Source organism: Pteronotus mesoamericanus, unplaced genomic scaffold (genome assembly GCF_021234165.1).
Source record: "Pteronotus mesoamericanus isolate MK-2021 breed Mesoamerican mustached bat unplaced genomic scaffold, CSHL_Meso_final contig_130, whole genome shotgun sequence".
Lineage (NCBI taxonomy): Eukaryota > Metazoa > Chordata > Mammalia > Chiroptera > Mormoopidae > Pteronotus > Pteronotus mesoamericanus.
The window spans coordinates 13,732,655-13,753,162 of record NW_026555060.1 but is presented as its reverse complement, the minus strand read 5'-3'; the positions used below and the strand labels follow the sequence as shown (position 1 = coordinate 13,753,162).

Below are 20,508 nucleotides of genomic sequence, written 5' to 3'. Positions count from 1 at the left end.
GTAACTTCTCTGAACCTCAGTTTTCTCATTTGTAAAACCAAAAATTACTGACCTCTCACCAAGCTCTTGGAGCCTCTGAGGGTCTTGTTATTCACTCTGGGCACAGACAGCAACACACTGACTCTTGCTGCTGGGTCACTAGGTAGATCAGCAAGGTGACCAGTCCAGATGCTGCTTCTCAGATTCAAACTGAAGTTCAAGGCACAATGCCATTAGCTTAGATCAACTTTGAAAATAGCCATTTCCTGGAAGGTCAGTGATTGAGCCAAAGGCAAAAGTGAAGGCGGAGGCCGGTACAATGCCCTGAGGGGAGGGGCGGACAGCTTGGCCCCTTCCTGCGCACAGGAGGTGGTTTCTTCTTGGCATTCCATCCCCCTGGCAGCGCCACCAGCAATTTCGTGTTTATCCTCTAACCAGATTAACGAACTCCTCTGAGAACTAGAGGAAGAAGGAAAAGGTGGTAGCACGTGCCTGCACACACACGCAGAATGGTTGTGGTTGGAAATTATTTTTCTACATCATAAAGCTAAATGAAAAACTACGATGACCCATGAAAATTCACATGGTACACATCTTAACACCTAGATTTGGTTGCCTCCCCTTGCCTTGTAGCCACAAGACTTCTGGCTGAACAGGAATTCTTGCACTTCTTTGTTTTTTCTAACAATCCTTTCCACCTCTGGACTGGAATGCCGACCGTGTACCAGGTCATATGTTAAGCTCTGGGGTCCTCAGCAGTGAATGCAGGCACCATTCCCACCCTCGTGGAGTACACAGGCCATCAGAGACATAAAACGGAAAATACAAAGGCAGTGAGGATTCAGAAAGACAAATGCGGGGTGACCTGTATAACCAGGGACCCGTGTCTCTCTTTCCCTTCGGGTGAGCCCATATCACTGTTCTCATTGACTGTGAGCTTCGAGAAGGTCTGGATGATTCCTGGTGCAACACCCAAAGTCACTGCTATTGAGACGAGGCAGAATTACTCCTTTTCCAGGCCATTCATCCTGAGGCCAAAACGGCCCATTTGGATAGGAGATCACAGTTAAGGGAAGATAATCCGGGGTAGCAGAAATAACCTTAGCGTTTGCCTGGGAGTCACAAAAACACTACTAATTCTGTGACAAAAGAATTACATCAGGTAAGTTCCCTATTCTGATAAATGGAGAAATGACTCATTTCCTGTGGGGCTAGAAACACGATAGATGTGAAAGCTTGCAAAATTGGAAAAAGCAGAAGTGAAAATTATTATTGATAGTATAGTAAGAAGTGCTTATGATAAATCATGTCCCGGATTTCTTCAATCCTTTCCAATCCTTTCCAAATTTTGCCCGTTTTGAAAGTATCCCTTTTCCTAATCCTAAAATTACTCCCAACAATTTTTGCCACCATCTCGGGAAATCACATACATCGTTAGAGTCTTAATATTCTTTTGAAATATTATAGAATTGTACACCTGAAACCTATGTAATTTTATTAACCAATGTCGCCCCAATAGATTTAAATAAAGTTCTAAAAAAAATTTTTTTGTGAAAGGTGCTAATGAATAAAGAGTTTACCAAGGGTCTTTGAAATGGCTTTTTTCTAGCATCCCCAAATTCAGAAGGAATCCCAGTACATCAAGTATCTCTGCTGTGATGACGCAAGAGCGCTGAACCAGTGGGTCACGGGCATAAGGATCGCGAAGGTGAGTGGGCCTCCGGACCCCGCCCGCTCCTGAATTTGTATTTGCCAGCCAGCTTCCCCGCTGGGCCCAGTCTTCATGCCCCTGTGGAACAGTTGACTCGTACTTAATAGGTCGGTGCCATTAATGGGCTGGTGCCGCCGATACGAATTTCCTTATTTGCCTGGTGGGTGTTGTAAATAGGTGAGAGGGACAGAAACACGGACCTCCCCAATGACTTGAGAATCAAGCGTTTACTTTCACATGAGACACGGAGAGCACTGCAAATGTAGTGTGTGATTAAGAAACACGAGGTGTGATTATGTACACGAAGTGTAGGATTCTGTAAAGACATCTGCAATCAGAATTACATGGCTAAAGCTCTCCTCTAACGTCTAGGAAAAAGTATTAACTGTCTCTGCTAATCTGGAAAATTATTTAACACATAAACAATTTGTAAATTTATTACTGAAATACTGATATCACTGACCCTTAAAAAACCCGGGGGTTAGAAGCGCCAGCCCCTGCACAGTCAAAACATCTTCAGTATAAATTCTGACTCCCCAGAAACTTTGCTAATAGCCTACCTGTTGACTGAAATTACCAATAACATAAATAGCCAATTAACATGTATTTTGTATGTTATATGCATTATATACTGTATTCTTTCAGTAAAGCTAGAGAAAAAATGGCATTAAGAAAATCATAAGAAAAAAACACATTTACAAGTATTTGTTGCTAAAAATCCATGTATAAGTGGATCCACACGGTTCAAACCCATACTGTTCAATGTCAACTGTATTTAAAAAAATAACTTGGGAATAGAGTAAAAAGAGGAGTCATGAAGTACTTTTTTCTCTCATCATGTATATTGCAGTTGAGTGCAGAATCCAGGCAAAGCAGTGACGTTCTTGCTTCCCTTGTGTTTCCCCCCTAGTACGGAAAGACTCTCTATGACAACTATCAGCGGGCTGTGGCCAAGGCCGGGCTGGCATCTCGGTGGACAAACATGGGCCCTGTCAACGCAGCCTCTCCAGCCCCGCCTTCTGCAGGTACCACACTGAGCAGAAACCCTGACGCTGGTTCAAGCTCAGAGCTCGTGTTCAAACTTACCCAACACGTTCTTAAAAACGGAACTTTGTAGGCAGTACAGAATCCATTCCCTGCTGATGGTCAGGCTCCAGATGTACCCATATGCACACCTAAATCTGTTTCTTTATGAGTGACTCTTAGCAAAGCTTTGACCCTTTTCCATGACATGCTTGTGGGTAAGATGCTAATCACCAGTTTCGGGTAAGCGGGTAGGGAGCTGTGTCTCATCCGAGTATAAATGTTATATTGGTCCACAGCTTGCTTTGTCCCCAGCATGCTGCCCACACCAAGGACAAGATCATTCCCTGATGTTTTGCCTCATTGACGTCATGGCTAGAGCCTGTACCCAATCCTGGTCATCACATTTTAAAAGTAGCATGACAACTGCTTGTTTGTATTTCTAAGGAGGACAGGACACTGAGGGGTGAAGTAGGTACCATGTGCCGCGTTGCATAGTTTCTGGTTCTTACAACAACCCTGCAAAGTATAAATTATTATCTCCATGCCACAGATGAGAAAACTGAAACTGGGAGAAACTAGGTCTCATATCTTCTCCGTGGCTGAGCTATAACCCAAACACATTTATCTTTATGATAAATAATGGTTGAAAAAACTGGAACCAACCGTTTCTGGCAGAAGAGTCTGGTCATCGTTCGCAGTGTTAAAGGGTGGTCATAGCAAAGGCCAGCATTGATGTTCTTTGCTGCTTCAAAGGGTAAAACAAGCTTGAAAGTGTGGAAGCTGCAGTGAGGTCAACTTAACCCAACATTTAAAGATGCTTTTAGCAGATGTGTCCGGTCTGGCTGCTCTGTGGCCAGTGAGTTTCCCGGAAGTGTTTGGCCGAGTTGTTTTCCACAGAGCACTGGTCATAATTTGTAATTTTAGGAATTCATTAATTTGTTCATTGCCTATGTTCTCCACCAGATTCTAAGTCTCAAAAGGATGAAAACCATTTCTGTGTGTTCCACATTGTGCTCCCGGGGTGTAGAAGCCTGCAATACAGTAAATATTTATAGATTTAGTAAATAAAAGTTTGCTGAGACTGATTGGGAGCTGGGTTTCAGTGGCCCTCGGAGGAACCCTGACTTTATCGACCTTCAGGCTGGGGGTCAAACACCACTTGAAGTTCCTGGAGTGTCACCTCTCCCTTTCCCAAGATGGTGTCACTCTTTGGGACGAGGGACCTTGGGATGTTTCTCTCAGGGTCATCGGCCCCCTTTCCAGTCAAGACTGCGGGCCTCTTTCTGGGCACATACAGTGGCCTGGACTCCCCCTCACGGAGGGTGAGCCATAGGCTCCGAGTTCTGTGACCCTGGGGGAACTCCAAGATCCCTTTCCTTTGCAAACAGCCAAAAAACCTTTTTCCCCTGAGTATTTTTCTCTGAAATCAGGATCACTCGCTTTCGTAAATAGTTGTGTCTCTTACCAAGTCTTGTAATTTTTCTAGTTATTTTACACAAGCATCACTGTACCTCTTATCAAGCTCATACATCAGCTATTCAGTTATGAGCTGAGGGGTCTTAGACTGACTGGGGTGCCTGGAGGATGCCAGCCGGTTCCCCAAGTGAAGCGCCCAGCGAAGTGCTTGGTCGCACTGCTGCCCGGACAGGTTTCGTGCATCTATCAGGAAGTGTTTAGGTCAGTCAAGGAGGAAGAGCCACATCAGTCCAGCGTTCAGGAGATTCATCTTTGCGCAAGGTTGACTACTTTCAGATCACAGACCCCGCTTCTGCGGTTCAGTAAAGACTGTATCTGGTCTTTGGCCTCCGTGTCTGATACAGCTTCAGGAGCCCATGAAATTTCCCGAGTGCCTTCCTCATGCTAAGAGGTGGCTCAGGGTGGGCTTTAGGGTGGGGGCTGGTCACCGAGACCAAGCACCTCATTAGAAGATTAAACACTTCAGCTGTCTGACCTCCAGGGACAGGAGGTGGGATGGAGATTGACCTTGGTCACATGGCCAGTGATTAAGTCAATCGTGCGTATATGATGAAGCCCCCGTGGAAACCGCCGACACTGAAGCTTGGGGGAACTTCCTGGTTGTCGAACGTATCGATGTGCCAGCAGAGGGACTGGCCCTGACTCAGCAGGGGGAGGGCCTGGGAGGTCCGTGTTGGGGACCCTCCCAGACCTTGCCCCGTGTGTATCCTTTATAATGAAACCGTAATGGTAAGTGCAGCACTTTCCTGAGTGCCGCGAGTCATTCTAGTGAATTATTTAACCTGAGGGGGTCCTGGGGACCCCTGAACTTGTAGAGGGCTGGTCAGAAGTTCGGGTGACTGACCCTGAAGTGAGGGCAGCCTTGTGGAGGCTGGGCCCTCAAACCTGCAGAGCCTGATGCCGCATGAGGGAGCTCCAGGGGTCGCTGTTGGTCCCTGGTCCCAGCAACAACTGCGGTGGGGGACGGAGCGCGTGAGGGGAGCACAGTGCTCCGGGATCTGAGGGTTACCATCTGGGGCCAGCTGAGATGGGAGCAGGGACTCTGAGTCCTGCAGAGCCCGTCCCGGGGGTGTCACGGATCGGGGAATAAACACGAGTCGTCGCAAACACTTCTCTGTTTGCCAGGAGAGGGGAAAGGGCACTGCCCTCGAGGGGGGAGGCCGGAGCCCCTTTGTTCAAAGGCTTTTATTGAAAGGGTTGTCAGTGGGACTAGGTAACAGGAATGCACAGGTTATCTCATTACATCCGTATGTAATGTTCACAGAGAATAGATGATGTTTTGAAGAAAACAAACGGTAGGAACACAGCGATTTACATGGGTCCGAGAGGAGACTAGTGAACAAGAGAGACGACTAAACGTGAGAGCACCAAAGGGTCAGGGTCTGTGAATAATGTAAATTTCCTTCCCAGCATGAGCTGGCTATCATATCTTTTGAGGGGAAAAACAAAGCACACTTCAAAGAATTTACTTTTAGACCTGATTTCCCCTGGGAACCGCCAGATCTAGTTTAGGGTTGTCTCCGGTATTGTTTCAAGCCTGAGCCAGGTGAGGAGAGGGAGCCGCGAAGAGACAAGGAGACTTCTTTCAGATAGAACGAGGACTCCAGCCATGTCCAAGCTGAGCCGAGGGGTGCGGGCCTTTTTGCCCTTTCTCCGTGTCCCCCAAGCCCTTGTCTGCTGCCCATACTGGCCGATGTCTGTCTTAGCTTGTTTCTCCACATGAGAAAACTTACCCATCATGGATCACCAACCATGACAGGGTCAAGCAGGGTGATATGAGGGACAGGTTTCATCTCCTCAGTGGCCTGTTTTCCCAAGGCCTCCTTGATTATTTCCAGCCTTGGGGCCCTCTCGCCTGTTGGTGGGGTTACAGTTCCTGAAACCAGACAGGGCATTTCCCAGCAGTCTGATGCTAACGTGGGGTGGTCCTGTCAGAGTTGAATTTAGTCCATCTTTGACTTGCACCCAAGTCCCATTTGGGGTGGAAATGGAGTAGTCTCTCTGCCAGGGCCATAAGTCTGCCCACTATGTATTTATGTCAGCAACCATGGGGTACCTGGGGATGTTGTGAGATGTTGTTATGATAGGGCACCTATAGGTCCCATATCCAGCTAAAGGCATGCCTCCTGGGAAGTTCCCAAGAAAAATAGTTATAGACACAAGGAACGCAAAAGTAGAATTCTACATTTTGATTAGCTGGGCTAGTGTACATAATTCCTCACTCAAGGCTCTCTGGTAAAATAAACTACAGCTTGTGGTTTAAACGCGAAGCCTAAAATGGATGTTTCTCCTCCCTCTCAGTCAGTCAAAGGCACTACAACAGCAGTCATTTAAAGAAAAAGAGGAAGAGAAGAGAGCAATGGAGGTGGAGGGGATGAAGAAAGAAAAGAAGAGAATAAAATGGCTGTTCTTAACCCACAGAGATGCTGCCCACTGTTAACCTAGTAAATGCAGAGGGTGAGAATAGGAGGGGTAGGAGGAGCAAGACTTTTCTAGGTGGGGATAGAGATTGAGATACCCTTTTCCCCTAGGGGGCTCTACATAAAATAGACATTGATTCCACCACAGAGTTGCGGACATCAGCCACAAATGGGCCCTAATACTCCCTGTTGATCTTACTATGTTTTTCTAGACCAGTTTCTCTAGACTCTGCCCCGTCCGCGCCCCCCTCCCGCGCCCCACTCTCCCAGAGAACAGTGGCGAGGTCGAAAGACATTTCTGTTTGCCACATCTTGGGGGATGCTAGTGTCATCTAACAGGTAGAGGGTAGGGATGCTGCCTCTCCTACAATGCACAAGACCACTCACATACGAAGAATTTTCCAGTTCCAAATGTGAATAATTGAAGAAACATGTTCCAGTCCATATAATCTTCTAGTTTCCCTAAATGGTTTACATGTTCTTCACTCTCCTCAGACTTCTAACCCCCAATTCCTTTACTCTCATCAGAGAAAAGAGACCTCCTTTAACTTCCCACCGCTAACCCTAACAAACACCTGCATCTGCACCCATCCTGGCTGAGTCCAGTATGTTACCTCCTAACAAGAACAACTCTTCCGTGCATGCCCTGGTCCCTGTTCTGACACCACCTGGTGTACTGTGGCACAGCTCTGACCCCGCAGGCTAAAGACACGGTCTCCAAGAATGCTGCTCTTCCTTCACATGTCAGCCTCACTTTAGGAGCTCCCAGGCCATCTACATTTTTGACCTCCTGGCTACAAATTTGGGGGTTCCCATGACCCTCTCAGATTCAACAGGGAATGACTCACAGAACTCATGAAAATGCTGTCCTAATGACCGCAGTTTTATAATGAAAGATATATCAGGACCAGCCAAATCAAGAGACACATAGGATGAGGTCCAGGTGGGTCCTGGGTACAGAGCTTCCATGTACCCTTCCTGAGGAACTTGGGTGCATCACCTTCCCTGATGTTTTATTGGGATTTCATTTCACAGGCATGGTTAATTGAATCACTGGCCATAGGACTAAATTCAGTCCCCAGGCCTCCTCAACTCCCCAGAGGTTAGGACCTTCAATCCCCAGCCCCCGTCAACTCCCCAGAGGTTAAGGTCTTTCTGGGAAGCAGCCCCCATCCTGAGCCTCATTATTAGCATAAACTCAGATGTGGTCCTAGGGGCTCTTGAATAACAAAGATATTCAGACCACATGGGAGATAATAAGGCTTTTAGAAGTTCTGTGCCAGGAACCCAGGACAATCATGCCTTTCTCTCCTACTTTACTACTCTCCTGGGTTCTTCTCATCAGTATGGCTCCCTTCTTCAAACAAACACATTTTAGATCCTTCCTAGGATGCCACATCCCCCTCCAGCTACTGCCCTGCCTAACCGCCAAACTATTCTAAAGGGTGGGCCCCACTGGCTGTCTTCTACTCACTCTTCTACTTCCCATTCATTCTCCCAGCGGTTTCCTTCAGGATCGGTCTCCATTACCCCATGGAAAATCTTGCTAATCTCACCAGTGGCCTCTATGTGGCTGAATCCAACTATTGCCAACCCCTCTTCTTATCTGACCTTTCCGCAACATCAACACAGTTGACCACTCCTCCTTGAAACAATCTCCTCTATTGGCTTTCAAGATATCACACACTCCAGGTCCCCCACCCCACACCACCCTTCTCTGGCTGCTCTTTTCTATCCTCCCCTACTAACTGTTCTTCTTCTTTCCCATTTTAAATTACCCAAGGCCCAGTCAGTCCTAACCTTCTCATCATTTTACACAATCTCCCTAAGTGATCTAATTCATCTCAGCAGCATCTATGTGCTGACCACCTATAAACATACAATCAGTCTAGCCTTCTACAGCTAGCTCAACATCTGTTGACCTCCAAACAGATGTATTCAACAGTCTGTTCAATGGCTTCACTTGAATACATCACAGACAACTCAAACCCAGTGACTATAATACTGATCTCATCATCCCACCCTCCAAACTTGCTCCCCCATTGTTGTTCTCTAATTTTGTAAATAATATCATCATCTGCCCAATTTTTTATGCAAGACACATGCAATAAAAGTTCACTCGCTCTCAAATACAATCACTCCTAAATCCTGTTGATTCTAACTTCTAAATATTGGTCAAAGCTGTCCTTGTCTTTTCATGTCTGTTGCCATCAAATCCAAACCACCATGGTCCTTCACTCGTCTTCATGAGTTGGCCTACAGCTAAGACTGTGTTTGCAGGCTTCTCCCCCTCCACGTCACCCTCCCCTACCAAAAGCCCTTTGGAAGCATCCCATTGCTCTCAGATGAATCTTCGAATCCTTAGCTGCATAATGTGGGTTTGCCCATCTCTCTTGCCTCTTTCTTAACCCTTGTCTTCCTGTTCATACCACATGTACCATTTGCTTTTCCCCAGTTCTGCAAAGCCCCCAACACCATCCTTTCTCAGAGACTTCACAGATGCTCTATCCCTACATTCCTCAGGTCTCAAATGAATTGTCCTTTGTGGTTATTAGTTTAGACTCTCATGGAAATCATGAAATCAGGGACCATTATATCTTGTATATTGTGATTTCCCCAGCAACAAGTGCAATGCCTGGCAGATAATAGATGCTCAGCTGGAACTCGAAGATAGTTGGGACAACAAATGATTTAATACCTTACTGGGTTGCTCTGAAGATTAAGCAAACTGCTGTAGTTAATGTCATTAATACTAAATACACAATAAATGTTAGTTCCATTCCTTTTAGATGATTGCTTAAAACCAATTTCTGAAGAACACTATTGTAGCACTCATGAGATTTCTGTTGATTAAAAAGGTGGATCTTGTACACAATGGTCCCTTAGTAGGTGGTAAATTAACCCATGTTGGTGCTTCTGTAGAATCAGAGCACAAACATGCTGAGATTTTAAAGTAAACCATACTGCAAGCCATCCTGCTTATTAATAAAATGCTTCAGTAAGCATCTTACTAGGAAAAAATCCTCAATTTAAACTTTCTTTTAGTTTATATCTTAGAATTTATTGCCATGAGCACTGGCCATGTAGGACTTTAAGTTCTACGTTATTGACCAGCATGGAAGGAACTGAAAATGAGTTTAGAAGGAAGTGAAGCCACTTGCAAATAGAAGCTAAAGTACATTCTTCTCAGCAGATACACACATGCACAACACAGTGACCACGACCTCATCTCAGCAGCAAAGACCAGCTTGAAATGATGCCATCTTTTAAAGTTCAGTTCTTGCCAAATACTATTATTGAAGCACCTGAACTCATCACACAAAATCAGTAGAGCCCTCAGAAAACGTTTTAGGAGCCCGTGTCCACCCAAAGGACCTAGTACAATAGAACTATGTGTTCCTTCCAACATCCCCTCCTCCCACAGAAAACTGAAGGTGAACTTCAAGAATAATGTTAAAAAAAAAATGTTCCTTGGGGTCAGAAGAGTTACTAGCTGACTGCTCTTCACCGTGTTTGGGACGCTAGTCAGGGAACCCCCTCTTTCACCCCAACAACTGCCTCCCTGAGTCACTGGCCTATAGAATGGGGTTCCCTCACCGAGGAGTGATCCCCCAGACCTCAGAACCATGCCCAGTAGCTCAGAACAAGAACCGGGGCTGAGGTGGACGTGGAGCTGGCTCTAGCCGCACCTGGGGAGAACATGCTGTGGAATCACCTGAGTGGGCTGGAGGCAATAAGCCTGGGTCCCTTCTGTCTGATGCCTCCCAGCTTCAGCTGACTCCTTTTCTCTGGGCATCTGGAATCCCTTTATGTCTACCTTCTTCCCTTCCTCTTTTCCTATCCTCTCTCCTTTACACAGTTGAACCAGAGTCCTAGAGAAACATGTGCATGTGGTGCAAGGTCACCAGCTGGGAGGCATCAACCACATGGGATCCACGTGTCTCCTCTCTGGTCACCCAGCTGAAAAAACACAGACGCATTGTTCTGCATCCAAAGTGCTTAACAACAAGTCATTGATTCTCAATAAATGACAATCTTCTTTCTTATTAGGCAACAGCTGTGGAGGCTCTTTTAGTACTTACTAATAGACTTTAGCAACTGTTTAGACTAATTTAGGAGTCAGGACTCTGTATAAGGCAATTGACAGAAATCCAACTCAATGTAGTTTAGCAACAAAAAGTGAGGGGGAGAGATTTATTCACACGCAAAACTGCAAAGTCCAGGGGCAGGGCTCTTTCAGGCGCAGCAGGATCCAGGGGTTGAGTGATGTCATCAAGATCCTGTCCCTTTTTTAGGCACTGCCCCCATGAGGTGGCAAGGATTGCCACTGACTCTCCAGGCTTATTTTTTCACACAGCAAAAATCTTAGTTCAAAAGTTCTCTCTGAAAAAGCCCTGGGAAAGGCTCTGTTTCATGCCCGTTCCTAAGCCGTCTCACTCCACCCAAGAAGACGCCACCTTCTGATTTGCCAGGTTGAGCCCTGGGATTGGCCCTTCACAAGCCATGTGGGTTAAGAATGCAGGGGGGCAGGGGAGTACGGAGCTGCATTTCAAGGAAAAGTGCACATTTTGCTCAATTCTCTCTACTATTTTTGTGCCCAACGTACTGTTTGTTGAGGATAATGTTCAAAAGTTGCTTCTATACACAACAGGGTATGAAACCAGATATATTTCAACAACAGGAATTTTTTAAAGAGGTTTTCAAGGCTTATTCTCCAATAACCAAAAAGTCTTTAAAAGCAGAGCATACTATTCTCTAACCCCTCAGGTAATCCAGATTGTGTAGCCTGTATAAAGCATTCCTTTTCCTGAACCATTTGCTGAACTTTGCGAAGTCCCGACATCAAAAACCTCAGACTTTTTGTAAGGCCCCCAGTTAACCACACTACGCCCAGGAATCCCTTTCTTTGGCACTGGAGAGATACGCTGCTTTATATTTTCAGATGAACTTACAAAAATGTTGAAATGTCCCCATTTCTCCTTGTCTCTCTTCCTCCCTCTCAGGACTTAAAACAGGCAGCACTCAGGCCAATGGTCAGATTCCGCAGGCCGCACCCTCTGCGAGCGCTGTCCTCCAAGAAGCCCAGAAGCCCGTGGACACCACTAAGGTAGGCCCGAGAGCAACCGACATAATCCTATCCAACTGTCACCTGAGACCCATAGGCCACACCGCTGGCAGTCCCCGCATAGCTGCTCTTTTAAAAAGACAAAAACAGCTCCGACAACTAAGTCGCCCTTACTTCCCTTACGTAATTGCTTTATTTTTTTTTTAATCTTAAATTACATAGGCTAGAATGGAAAGTTAAAACCAACTGTTATTATCACACTGCTTTGAGAAAATGCAAGATTTTGATTTTAATGCTGAAGATTGGTCACTATTTTCAATTTAGCTTCATTTATTGTGTTTGACTGGAGTGATTTTATTGGTGTGGTCAAGTGGGGTTCGGACTCTCTGAAAGTGGCTCTGAGTTTTAAGCCCTTGGGATCTCGACTTACTCGTTCTGAATAAATCAGAGCAACAGTCAGAAGCCCTGTAGTAAATGCTTACTGAGCCTCAGAGCCAGATTAGAGGACTACTACTAACATAAAATGCACATTTTATATTTTTCTGTTAATTTTCTACATACATGTTCAGGGTAACAGAGAAGAAAACACATTTTAAAATCACAGCCAAATTGTAATAACATTCTCTACAACTCCTTTTTTCAGTAGAGGAGATTAATGAAGATTCACTTAAATCTATCTAACAACTGTAGCTAAAAGCTGTACTTTAGTTACTAACCCAATTGGTAACATTTCAGTTTACAATACAAGTTTCCATGGATATTTTCCATGTGTGATTCAAAACAACCTTAAGTGATTGCACCTTCAGAAATTTTCCACTTCATTTCCACCTTTCATTTTTTCCATCAGCCCATGGTAGAAACAACTAATTCTTACATTTATTGAACTTCTTATAATTTTTGAAAACCCCAGTAAACCATTAAAAGTTGCGTCTCCGCCCTGGCTGGTGTGGCTCAGTGGTCCGACTGTCACCCCGTGGGTCGGAATGTCAGTTCAGGTCCCCGTCAGGGCACAGACCTGGGTTGCAGATTCAGTCCGTGTTTCTCTCGCACATCGATGTTTCTCTCCCTCTCTTTCTCCCTCCCCTCCCCTCTCTCTAGAATCAATAAAAGAAAAAAATGTTTATTTTTTAAGTTGTGTTTCTGACAATCTGATCATGCAGTGTGCTTTCAGCTATTATTATTTTCATGGTCTTTGTGATGCCAGCTGAAGACACATGTTTTAAAATGCTGCAAGTGATGAAAAGGACCCCAGAATAGAAATCACATGACTATGTGTGAACACCAATTCCCCAACTGCCTGTTCAAAAAAAATTTTTAAATATATCACCAGTTAATTAGCTTATCATGTTAAGCAAATAAACTAAATAAAGTAGAAACTCTATTATAAGGCACTTTCATAGCAGGGGGGAAAAACTTATAAATAGAATCTTTAGTGGGAAGCGGTTATTAAGCAAAGAAAAATAAAATGAAAACCTCCTAAAATGTAAATTGCGATGACAATTTCCACTAAAAGAGAGGGATTCAATTCAGCTGCCTGAAATTTCTGGGGAAGTTGCATTATATAAATATGATTTATTATCATCTGTTGTACCATCGGCAGAAGAGCTGCACTTTTGTTCGCCTTTGGCCAAGTTTAGTGTTCTGGTTTCTACCGATGGCACATGCATCGCGATTTCCCTCTTTGGAACCATTCACATTTCTCTCATTTGATCTCATCATAACTTTGAGACAGAGATAATAATAAGGATTATAATTAGCCAGCTGGCTTTCATATAGCTAAGAAAAGGTAAAACCTTAAGACTGCACACCAGGTGTGCAGAGTCCTGCTCCACCCACCCACTACCTTCCCTGAAGCTGTTATGTCAGAGGGAGTAAAGTGTATAATTGGCTTCTCCCTAGAAGCCCACAGTCCTGGGAAAAAGCCCCTTTATTCTCCACGCAAGCAGAGAAGCCCTGAGGCGGCGCAGGCAGCTTTGATGCTGAGACTTGCACCACAGCTACTACTCTGGTTTTCTTTTTCCTTTCCACCTTGTTGGTGCTAATCACAGTAGGACTTCGAGATCTGGGGGAGGTTTGGGGACACTCCTTAACCACCTCTCTGCCACTGAGGGTATGGTACAAGGGCAAAATAATTTTTTATTATAGACACCTGCTACCGACAGCTGAGTTTCACAACCAGCTCAGCTCAAACCAAGAAAAATGTTATAGATGCACATGCCTCTGACCCTAGGGGCTCTTCTCGGGAGCCAAGGCGTAGGTGGAAATTCCAAGAGAACCAATTCACTTCCATTTTGTGTCCTTAAGCAACCTCTCTGCTAGCTAAACTCTATCGCACTAAAGCTCTTTGAAAGGTAACAGATTCTGAGGGGATACATGCATAGTCTAAATATAATATGCAACTGCTTGAATAGGGCAGTCTTCCATTTACAGGAGACATGGCAGGTTAGTGCTTAGCCTAATAACCTTAAAGGCCTTTTGACCCACCCTCCGGTCCCAGAGCAAAGGTGAGCTCATGAACAGCCTTGCAGTCTCAGGGCTCCCGGTGGAGCAGACAGGGCCTGGATCAGGAAGAACTCACACGTCAGTGGAAACGTCATCTCCACAGTGGCTGTGTGTGTCAAGACTAATGTTGTTTTTGCTTTGTTGAAGGACAAGAAGCCAGTCCTTGCTAACCAGGACCTGGGACCTCCCAGGGCCCATCCCTCTCCGAAGTCCCGCCTGCCACCGCCCCCTCCCTTGCGAGGGTCTTCAGACACTGGTGGCAGCCCAGTGACACCCCACAAGGCCAACGGCATGGGCTTTTCGGCCCCACCCGATGACTTTCTGCCACCGCCCCCGCCGCCCCCACCTGTGGAGAACGAAGAGCTGCCTCCACCACCCCCAGATTTTAACGAAGAGCCTCCAGACTTCGTGCCTCCTCCTCCCCCTTCGTTTGCAGGGGATGCGGAGTCATTACCGCCCCCTCCTCCACCCCCACCCACCCTCGCCGCCGACTCTGAGAGGCCGCCCCCTGTTGTCACCAAAAGACCTCCTGTTCCCCCAAAGAGGCACGAGAACCCAGGACCACCCAGTGGGGGAGGAAGCGGGGAGCAGGATTTCATGTCAGATCTCATGAAAGCTCTGCAGAAGAAAAGAGGCAATTTGTCCTAAGGGAAACATCCAGATATCTTTGTGTGATAGGTACAGTCATTTGTAACCTCAAATGCCTTCTGCTACTTTATTTTCGTGATATCTTGGCCATTTTAGATAAAATATTGAAGTATGCAGTCTACAAATGTAAAACGTTTCATGACTGTTGCTCAAGTACATTCATAACCATTAACCTAACACAGAATTTACAATCTGCCTAAATGTACATATCTTCCCTGTGATGTACACATCAGCGGGATTTCTCTCACCTTCCAAGCTAACTGAAATGGTTTTATGTTCATTTATTTTATGATGTTCAGAAGCATCGAATTAATAAAAGTTTAAAAAATTTTTTTCCTTAAGACAGTACTTCTAGAAATACCTGTATAAATCTAGTGCAATATCAACACATTTTATAACATACTTGATATCTTGAGAAGAGCTTCCAAAACGCTGCACCTTCTAAAGTCTTATTGATCTTCCACATATTTTCCGCCTTCAGCTCCATGACTTAAAATTTTCAGAAAAATCAAAGAGGAAAATTCTCTACAAGAATTCTCTAAAAAGAGAACCTCCTTGGCCCTGGGGTGGGGGGTGGCAGGGGGAAGTACAAGATAATTCCTTGTCAAATCATTTGTAGCTGAAACTTGACCAAGCAGGTACTGGGACCCATCCCTTGGATCAAGAGTACTCAGAGAATAGGACGTGAGCACTGGGGACGGGGAAAGGGGCAGATGTGGTTGTCATGGGCTTCAACGAGGACCCAAAAATAGTCAGTTCGAACACGTTCTTAGAAAAGAGATCAAGCCTGAAAACACGCTTACCCTGCGTCCCACAGAGCTGGGCCACAGCCGGCTCTCCTAACTTATCTCCACAACATGCCCATCTCGTACAAGGGGAAAACTGTAAAAATTATTGGGTTTTGATCCACTCTGATAATTTCTGTCTTTTAATGGGTGTGTTTAGACCACTGACATTTACAGTGATTCCTGATATCATTGGGTAACATTGGTTACTGAGTTCTACTAGTCGCCCTTTTTCATTGTTCCTGTATTTGTCTTCCACTTTTTCTGCCTTTTGTGGTTTTAAGTGAGCATTTTATATGATTCCATTTTCTTTCCTTTTTTAGCATATCAATTGTACTTCTTTTTTTACTTTGCTAGTAATTAATTCCAAGGCTAAGTTAAGAAATATACAGGATGCACCTGGAACATCTTACCACACCAGAAAACAAGGAAGTTATCAAAAACTTCTAGGATCATGTCGAAAGGAGACAATATGAATAAAACCTCACTGGCCAAATGTGGGACACTTTGTAATCAGTAAGGATAATAAATGCAATTGTATAAAACATAAAATATGCTTAAATTCAAGAGTTCATACTGACACTAACATAAACAAACCCACTACTTTAGAGCATGCTTAGGAACCCACTTACAAGTTTGCCTTCCTGTATCTCAGGATAATCAAATAATAAATAATAGAAAGTTTTCCTTTCTAGGAGTCCTAATAAATGAGTGATAGGATTAGACTATGATCATTTGCAACATTATTTTTTAATATCAAAAGTTTATTGCAGAAATAAGTAAATTAATGCCTATAAAGACCTACCAGCAAAGTTTAAAGCATTCTTTACACTTTTGAATGTATGAGTGAAAGTAGGGGAAATATTTTTTGTGCAAAGGGATTTTGCGCAACCACTCAGCTGGGCCTTCTCAGCCTGTGAACGGAGTAGGCAAAAGTGGAACACTTTTTTGCGGGTTAGCCAAAACGTTGTTTCTGATTTTTTTTCTTAATCAAAATTTTTATTGTATTTTTTCCATTACCATTTTTCCCCCTTATACTCCGCCCTCCCCCCAGCAATTATCACACTGTTGTTCCAAGTCCATGAGTCTTTTTTCCTTTTTGCTCAACCCCTGCACCCCTTAGCCTTTCCCCAAGAGCTGTCAGCCTGCTCTCTACCTATGACTCTATATTTTGCTTGTTCAGTTGGTTCATTAGAGTCCATACATGAGTGAATCGCATGGTTATTTGTCTTTCTCTGACTGGCTGACTGGCTTATTTCATTCAGTCTAATGTTCTCTACACTGTGGCAAAGCGTAAAATTTCTTCTTTTTTACAGCTGCATAGTTTTCAGCAATTATTTCTTCAAATAGGTATTTTTTAAAATGTCAAAATCCATTATAGAATACTTTAAAAAGTTAAATCCATTATAAAACCTCAGCAATTAAACAACCTGACACCAGCACAAAAATAATCAAGTAGATCAATGAAATAAAATGAGCATTCTAGAAACGAACATATATATCTAATTACGTAATATATGATTAAATTGATATTTCAAATCAATGGGGAAAATAAGGCTTAAATAAATAAAGTGCATGGACCACTATTACATGAAATAAAACAAATATAGAGCCCTAATTCACCTGTTATACACAAAATATTCAGGTGAGTTAAAAATCAATACGTAAAATCTAAGGAGTTTTAGGAGAAAATACAAAATGATATTTTTCTTACCCTGAAGTACAATATTCAAACCCAGAAGCTATATAGTAAAATATTGACAATATGACTATATTAAACATTTAAGATTATATAGTAATATACATATAAAAAGTTAAAGGACAAGTAATAGGAAAGTATTTGCAACATCTAAAAAAGTGTTAATAGCTGGTATTTTTAGGGAAAAAATTCTACATTTAGTCAAAAAATGGATAAAGAATACCAAAGTCACTTAAAGCTTTTTAAAAATAATAGAAATAGGCAAGAAATATATAAAAACAGGTTCAGTTTCAACAAATAATAAAGTAACAACTAAAATAACATCATTGTAACAATCAGATCAATAAGTATTAAAAATATTGGTAATATCAAGTATTGGTGACTGTGAAAGGAACTGGGTATTCATAGACTTTCTTCTTCTTCTTAAAGTAGTCCCTTTAGTATATCCTGCAATGCTGGTTTGGTGGAGGTGTATTCTTTTAACCTTCTTTTGTCTGGGAAACTCCTTATTTCACCTTCCATTTTAATTGAGAGCCTTGCTGGGTACAGCAGCTTTGGTTTGCAGGCCTTTGCTTTTCATGACTTACAAGCCAGAAGAGAATATTTCTTGCCATTCCCTCCTGGCTTGTAGTGTTTTTGTTGAGAAGCAGCTAGCCGTACCAGAGCTCCCTTGTATGTTACTACCACTTTCTCCCTTGCTTGCTTTAGGATTCTGTTTGTCTTTGATATTTGCCATTTTAATGATGATGTGTCTTGGAGTGGGCCTCATTGGGCTCCTCTTAAATGGGACCCTCTGTGCTTTCTGTGCTTTGTCTCTCCTCAAATTAGGGAAGTTTTTCATCATTACTTTTTTAAACAGGTTCTCTATCCCTTTCTCCTCTTCTTCCCCTTCTGGTATCCCTATTATATGGATATTATTATGTTTCAGGTTTTCCTGCATCTCCCTCAACACCTCTTCATTCTTTTTGAGTCTTTTTTCATTTTCTTGCTCTTTCTGGGAGTTTTTTTCTACCTTGTCCACCAGCTCTCTGATTCGATCCTTGGCTTCATCTAGCCTGCTTTTGATTCCTTCTACTGTGTTCTTCAATTCAGAAACTGTATTCTTCATTTCCTCTTGCCTCTTATTGATAAGTTCTATGTCCTTTTTCATGATTACATAGTTTGCAGTGTTTTTCCTCGTGGTTTCCCTGTAGTTTTTGGTAATTCTCTCCGAGCTCACTGAGCTCATTCAACTTCTTTAGAACCACTGTTTGGAACTCAGTATCTGATAGTTTACTTGCCTCTATTTTATTTAGTTCTCTTTCTGGGGATTCCTTCCCTTCAAATGGGGGGTGTTTCTTTGTGTTCCCATTATGTGTGAGACTCTTCTTTTTTGCTTCTGCTTCATAAATTGATCTGCCTTGAGTTCCTGACTTTGTGGTGTGAACTTCTTTCATAGGAGACGGCTGTTTTCTCTCTGGATCTGCCTCTGATGATGTTCACTGTTGACCCCGTCTGACCTTAGGCAGTCTTTTTGAGACTTCCAGGAATCTACTGTCTATGGCTGTCTCCTTCAGTTGTTAATCTAGTCACTCTGCACTCAGCAGTCTTAGGCACCACAAGGTGGGGCAGAGTCCCTCTTGGGGGCGGGGTTATTGTATCTTCTCATGCTGTTGCCGCTCAGGAGAATGGTCTGCCTGAGCAAGATGGCTGCTGGCTTATGGGGTATGACTCAGCACCAGGATCCTGCCAGATATTTTCTCAGTTCTCTCTCCAAAGCCTCCTTTCCCAGTCTCTCCTCAGGTGTCTCTAGCCCACTCTAACCCCACCTTTGCCAGAGACCAGGGTAAGTGGCTGCAAATAAAAATTTATGCATTGGACCTTTAAACACCTCTTTGCATCTCCAGCTGCCTGTGAAACCCTGCTGCTTTTCACAGCTGGCTGTTTTCTGTGTACTTTTTAGGCTCTGGTGCTGTGGGCTGTAGATTCCTGCTTATGGTTTAAACCCCACTCTTCTCAGGAGGATCCAACTGACCATTTCAATATCCCTCTGGCACTGCCCCCCTGTGGGCACCCAGTCTGCCTTCTCGAGTCTCTACTGCATTCCTTATCAGTTAGGTTGTGCTAAAGCTGATTCTTCTGTCTGTCCGAGGTTGTAAGGCTCCTCTCTTGCTATTTATTGTTCAGTTGTTTGTTCCAGGTGATTTCTCCACAATTTAATTGTGATTCCGGATTGGTCCTGGGAGGTCAGTGTGACTTCCATTCACTCCTCCACCATCTTGAAGTCTATCCATTTGCAACATTATTGAATCAGTGGGTCAAGGTGATGATTATTGATATTACATAAAGAGACCTAGTGGATGAACACAACACTTGCCTCCTAGATAGCAAGTACTTCTACCAAAAAAAATCAGATCTGAATCTGAATCAAGCTCTAGATTTACAGAAATACAAGGGACAGAGCAACATGTTAAACAAACCACAGAGATGCAATCAGCAAAATGCAGACTGGGAAACACTGAAGGATAAACTATATGGTTTCTGCAACCAAAACCAAACCAAAAATTGCAAGGAAAAAAAGCGTAAGTGGCTCTACTCAGAGGGAAAAAGAAACTTGAAGAGATTTATCATCTAATTATAATATGCCATTCTTATCGGGGTCCAAATTTAAATAAGCAACTATAAAATAATAATGACAGTGATGACATAAAACAATGTGAAAAAACTGAAAACTGGCTATATGATTTCATGCATTAGGGAGTTAGTCGTTAACTCTCTTAAGGTGATAATGACATTGTGTGTATGTATTTTAAATCAGCAATGTTTGAAGATGCATACAGAAATATTGTAAATTAAATGAAACAATGTCTGGGAATTTCTTTAAAATACTAGGAATATTGGGAAGTGTGTAGGGGTATAGATGAAGTAAGACTGGTCATGCATTGATTAATAAATTGGTTGAATGAATGATAAATGAAGTTCATTAAACAATGCTCTTAACTTTGGTAAATGTTTGAGAATTAGCATAGAAGACCAACGAGGAAAGCTCTAGGAGTACAATGAAGCTATTATTCTTATTAGATGTGCCCCCAAAGTGCTGGGCACACAGTATTAGATGAATACTTACAGATTCATTATAACACATTATCAAATTTTTTTAGTCACTGAGAATAACTCATAATTTACCAAAAACCCCTTATTATTCCATTAAAGTTATT

At 43.4% G+C, this 20,508-nt stretch overlaps 1 protein-coding gene across 1 annotated transcript in view; it reads left to right on the top strand.

The window, feature by feature from the left end:
* Nucleotides 1-15,126, top strand: part of APBB1IP (amyloid beta precursor protein binding family B member 1 interacting protein) — an 86,302-nt gene extending 71,176 nt beyond the window's left edge. Inside the window, exons 11-14 of the mRNA XM_054592507.1 lie at nucleotides 1,589-1,687; nucleotides 2,601-2,715; nucleotides 11,616-11,719; nucleotides 14,327-15,126. Of these exons, the coding sequence (XP_054448482.1) occupies nucleotides 1,589-1,687; nucleotides 2,601-2,715; nucleotides 11,616-11,719; nucleotides 14,327-14,827 (819 nt within the window). The 3' untranslated portion in view covers nucleotides 14,828-15,126. The remainder of the gene's footprint in view (nucleotides 1-1,588; nucleotides 1,688-2,600; nucleotides 2,716-11,615; nucleotides 11,720-14,326) is intronic.
* Nucleotides 15,127-20,508: the final 5,382 nt, after the last annotated feature.